Source organism: Sinohyriopsis cumingii, chromosome 17 (assembly GCF_028554795.1).
Source record: "Sinohyriopsis cumingii isolate HCF-2022 chromosome 17, ASM2855479v2, whole genome shotgun sequence".
Classification (NCBI taxonomy): Eukaryota; Metazoa; Mollusca; class Bivalvia; order Unionida; family Unionidae; genus Sinohyriopsis; species Sinohyriopsis cumingii.
Window position 1 is genome coordinate 101,112,871 of NC_142977.1, and position 5,862 is coordinate 101,118,732.

The following is a 5,862-nucleotide window of genomic DNA, read 5'->3' on the forward strand; positions in this document are numbered from 1 at the left end:
GTCTTATGCGAGAAGTTCTACATGCTTGTCTCATGCGTTAAGTTCTACATAGATATCTCATCCGAGAAGTTCTATATATGTGTGTCATATGTGTCATATATAACCATGTAGTACTATATACATTGATTGTTGCCACTCAAAAGGGAAGAAGAGATTACATTTCCTTGAAATTACAATTAACCATCTTAAAATGGGCTGGTCATTCTGACTTGTTTTGAATTGTTCACTGACTGAATACAAAAAAAATTTGTCTGACTGTCTCTCTCTCTCTCTCTCTCTCTCCACAATATACGCATTCTCAACCACGAAAGTTCCGAAATGGAGACTTTACAGTGAAGACTTTTGAAGAGATCTAAAATAGCCAGGTATTTTAACCAACTTATGAATCTGAAAACCGAGATAACTGCACCCTATTATTAGATTGTTAGTGTCATTAAAATTATAGACCATTCATTTTGAATTTGTACAAGTTTATGAAGAATGTATTTTTAATTTGTTATGAATATACCCTAAAACTCGGATAAAAAATAATACAGTTATACCGAATTGAATGTATTTATATTTTATAACGCAACTATTTTCATTCTCTGCCAAGTACATTTCAGGAATACTGAGACGCTTATTGTCTCAGACGTAATTGCGCAGTATTTCACACATAACGAGGTCTGAGGTTCTTGCAGAATAAACAACTTTTTTTACCGACAGCTGAAGGTATATGGGTTGAGTTTGACGGCACGTCAGTTGCCATGGTTACCTGGCAATTTACTGGTTTATGATGTATGTTGCATTTCTTATTTGGAATGGAAGATGCTGAACATAAAATTGTATTGGTTGCAAAATGCCTGGTGATAACCTAAATGGTGATAATCGGCTGCTTCTAATGCAAATACGGCTTCATTTTGTTTTTGCAAAGTTGAGAACAATTGTTATAGGCTGAAACGATTGGTTATGAGATAAAATGTAAATGCGGCGGTTGCACAAATCATGCTAGTCTGCTTAGATCGGTATAAATAAGAACATCATGCTGTCTCTCAGCCATTTTTGCACCAACACGGTACAATATATTTCACTGGAGTGACAATGTTCTCAGTCGGACTGTTGGTTTTACTTGCTGCTTCTGCCGGCGTAGATACGGCCATCTTGGAAGATCTAGGTGGGGCAGATCTGCAAGTTGTTCGTATTCGACTAGAGGAGGAGAAAGCCAAGCGACTTCTTTTACAGAATGACGTTGAGGTGCTAATGCTGCAAGTTGAAGATTTGAAAAGAAAATGTGGCCAAAGGGTCATGCAGGGTACATAATTCTCTCAATATATATTCAGTTTTCATCGCCATTTCAGTGAATCTCCGATTACATTCGGATGTATATTTCTGTATTAGGTGTTTTTATTGTTTACTTTTGTAAGATGGATGTTCAGTTTATTTCTGTCTAGAAAGTTCACTCATTTTGGGCACCTACGAGAAGTTATCTGACTAATTGCTAAGTCAAAAGGCTTTTCATAGTAATTCTGAAGAAGGATGCAATAATTAATGCTCTGATGTAATAATATACCTTTATACTTTCGAACTTCCTTAAAACACATTAAACTGAACAGAACAAAAACTTACTTAACTGGAGTCGAATATAATGAGCGAATGCAATAACTAAGTGATGTAAAGAATATAGACAACAATAAAAGCACTACAATTTTAAGGCATTGTTCCACTCACTCAACTGTTTCTCATGTCTATCATAATTATTTAGAAACTGAATCAGCCCTTATAAATGTTTTGAATAGTATCACGTGAACTACTTTAAAACAGTTTTTGTGGCAATGAGATAAACGACCGTTTTATATTTCAGGTCTTCATGGGAATGTATCTTTGGTAACCCACGGTGTTGCCTTCACTGCTACACTAACTTTAGATACAAAGTACGTATCCGAACAGACGGTGATATTTGACCGTATTCTAGTCAATGAGGGAAACTGTTATGATTCCTCTACTGGAAGATTCAAAGCTCCTGCGAGGGGTCTGTATTCCTTCTCTCTAACCGTATTGACGGTTGGACTTCCCCAGTACGTTCATTTATTTATTATGAAAGACAAGGAGGAGATTGGAAGGGTGTATTCGGGAGACGGATCAGGGTCAGTGATGATTGTAACTGTGATGGACAAGGATCAGGTGGTCTATGTCAAGGAAAGACCTGGCCATTCAGAAACTGTCCAGGGATACCACTGGTCGACATTCACTGGCCTACTAGTCGATCAATATGATTAGAGACAATGTACGTATATCAAAATCTTACCATAGCAAGTTTAAATCAATGGTCTATAAATTTCTTTTGCATCTAAATGAATTGGGCTTTTTAATTTATGTGCAAATCTGCCTTAATACATACATTGTAATGTTTTTAATAAAAGTAGTGAAGTTTTGACTGTCTGTGTCTATATTTTGTGTACTATAAACTGATGAATGGTAGTAACATATTTGTACCCATTGCAGTGAATTTTCAACAATAGCTGAATACTTTTATTGTTTATCGTGTTGCAGGACAATTTATTATTAATTCTCATTCACAACACAAAGGTAAGCATTTGTAACCATAGTGAGGTTCATTCCTCGTACCGTGCTTGTTGTACTGATATTATGAAACCCTTTAATTTTTTGTCATTCCCGAGCGTCACCTGTGCCAGGATATCTTACTTCGTGCGTTCCAAAAGTGATCACATCATTGTGTTCATACAGACGGGAGAGGTAATACAAATTACCGTTTCATATCTTGGCTAATGATTGCAAACTTAAGAGCCTTGCCCGGCATGTGGAAATGTGGCTGGAATGTGGAAACGCATATTTATATTTTTCTAGTACATAGATTATTACTATGTGCACAATGATCGGTACACCGAAGATCGAGTGAAACTTCGTCTGGGTCAAGGAGAATTATGCACATCACTGACCATAAGACACTCACCCACGTACATAAGAAGCATGATGATGTCATTAGGATATTCTAAGATCTTTTAATCTAGTAACAGTATCAACGTATCGAAACACTTGTATGTACGTGTTATTTCTAATTTTTTAATTCCATAATGTGACAGACACATCAACTGCTGATCATTTTATTTTGGTTGTGAATAATTATTGTTAAAGAAAAATATAATTTTAGGTTAGCGGAAATCAATTGTTATGATGAACTATGTCAAATTCCGAATTTAAGAGAATGAAGGTCGCTGATTCCATGTAAACAGTTACCATAAGAAATTAATGTATTATTGTCAGAAGACGCCTCGGTATGAATAAATTGTACGCAATAGTAGCTTCGACCTAAAACAAATTCCATTGTGTTCTTGTCGCTGCCGATGTGCTACTGGATGTAAGAGAAGAGATCTGATTGGACCAGGTTGTTATAGTGGGCACCTAAAAGGAAACTTTTCTGAAGAACTATTCGCATCATATTAGTGTCGTCTTTCTGGAAAACTTCTTCCTGGAGAGGTCCCAGATATGATCAGTCTTGTCCTGCTGGTATTACCAAGAAAGTATTTTCATTTGGTCATATAGTTAAATTACGGTCTGGGGCCTTTAAAGGTTTTGTGTGAACTATAGTAACAAAATGCACACAGTGTAAATTGATGTTCAGAAAATATGTTCAACCCCTTATTGCCCGTTTTATCAGCAACTTAGGGTGAATTTGTTTCTAATTTTAGGGATAAATTGTCTGTCGTGAAAGTTTTAGACATTTATTTAGTGTGGTACTACGTTTTAGTGATGCTGAATTTTAAGCGCATGTGTATTGGAATAGATTTTTATAATGAAACGTTAGTGACAAAAACTGTAGAGCTATCACACTTGTTTCAAACCGGTTGTATATTACCAGACAAAACCGGACTTCTAAATGAGGTTACATTCTCACTATTTATAAATTTCGATATTTTGGTTCTTTAACCTTTAATGATTTTGTCTTGAATTTTCAATCAGATTCATTCAATTCTCAAATGGTTACATATTTTTAATACTGTTTTTTTTTTCGCCTCGGATACACTGACTCATATGATGCGGGAAAGCAGCATCTATACGTAATTTGATGAAAAATTAACTTGGAATTTACGTCGAAAGGGCCATTTAGTTTCCTTAAGCGTTGCGAAAATTGAAGTGAGTGAAGAAGAAGAAGAACTGGATTCCAAGATTTACTTCCCTTGTCTTCGACAAGCGCTCTAGACGCACACTGTTAGTGCATATATTTGCTCGAAATGTCCCTTTGTAAATGACGAGACTCAAATTGTACCAAATTTATGTAAGCAGATTGAATGCCGTTAAGGAATGTTTTGAAAAACTATCAAATCGGAATATTTGATATCGACTTGAGGCATATGTAGAAAACCAAAATAACGTCTCTTTTTCAAAGCCCTGTTGTTTCGTCCATAGTAATTGATTTAGCTTAGTCTACACTATATATTACCTATCCCCTTATGCTTTGTACTACTTATCCAATAACATCATACATCTGATAGGGCCCCACTTTCGTAAATTCTTCAAAGAACACAAAAAAAGCACTTGAATATTCAAGGGAGTAAAACCTCTACTTGCATTTTCTCTTGCTTTCAAAATGTGTGTTCCGTGGTTTACAGAGTTTTTTTAAAAAAAAGAAAAAGTCAAACTTTTTAACTGATATGAGCTTAAGTTTGCGTTCCTTTTAGAATGATTCTATTTTGAACAGTTGTCGGTAGCCATCTTGAATGAAGATTGCTTAAAAAGTTACGATCGGAAAAAGAAAAGTGCATAAACACATCTAGACAGAGTTTAAATTTTTCTTTCTTTCCTGATACTAACCATAGCTACATGTCTCCTAAACCAGTTCTTAATAATTAGACATAAAAACAAAACAACCACTCAACTGAGATTTAAAACCTAATTAAAAAATATAATTTGGTACATAGATACAAAGTGGGGTTACATTTTTGAACTTCAATCATTAATTATATGACTTGTCTCCCTTTAATTTCTCTGTTGCAAGCAGGTACTGAAGCCAGTTAAGACCAATCGCCGTAGTCCTACTGATAGCATTTCTTACATACATGGAAACACTAGATATCCTGAACGAATACTGAATGGGTTAATTGGTCTGGACGGAGCTGGTTAATTGGTCTGGACTGTTGATTTTGTTATGTACATGTGTGATGTCTTAGCTTTCCTTCTATTCTTCTTCCCCATATGCAATAGACGCAAAATAAATTTAAAAAATTTGCTTTTTGATGGAAAATATCATTTATACAGAGTTTGAAATTTTAAAATAAACTGAAAAGGCAGCATTGAGGAATGTTGTCATTTATGAGCATGCAATTTAATATGAAGGCCAATTTCAGTACACAAGTAGCAATGTAACAAAAACGAGACACAACGCTTTGTACAAACCTCCCAATGAAACTTCATGCAAATCTGGTTGCAGAGAAACAAAATCACACCTAAACTTTACTAAAAACTGATGATAATTTGCCTAAAAGATTGTCCATCTGCACTGTCCAATGTAAATTATCAGGATATATATAGAACTTTTGTAACATGCATTCATTATGCATACAAAATTATATCTGCTTCAACAAATAAATAACATTAGAACAGAGAAGGCATATTCTAACGGGGCATGAAACCAGACACAGATACGTCAAGACATAACACCTGTTTTGATACTGCATGTGATCTTAGCCAAACAATCACAAAAAGCTAATTAATCCTCCTCAGCCAAGATCTCATCTATGGAACATGAATGCCTTGCCACAGTGAACTTGACTCAAAACTTAACCAGATAGTCAGACAGGCAAGTGTAACACTATATTTGCCTTTGGTATTCTTGATGGTGCAAAATAAATACTAAAGATAGTATAC

The 5,862-nt window shown here is 35.1% G+C and overlaps 1 protein-coding gene across 1 annotated transcript; it reads left to right on the forward strand.

Moving 5' to 3' along the window:
* Positions 1–829: 829 nt before the first annotated feature.
* On the forward strand, positions 830–2,411 carry LOC149779554 (cerebellin-2-like). The gene is made up of 2 exons (XM_089938649.1): positions 830–1,291; positions 1,841–2,411. Exons 1-2 carry the CDS (start codon positions 1,081–1,083, stop codon positions 2,254–2,256), a joined length of 627 nt encoding a protein of 208 aa, XP_089794775.1. The 5' UTR covers positions 830–1,080; the 3' UTR covers positions 2,257–2,411.
* Positions 2,412–5,862: the final 3,451 nt, after the last annotated feature.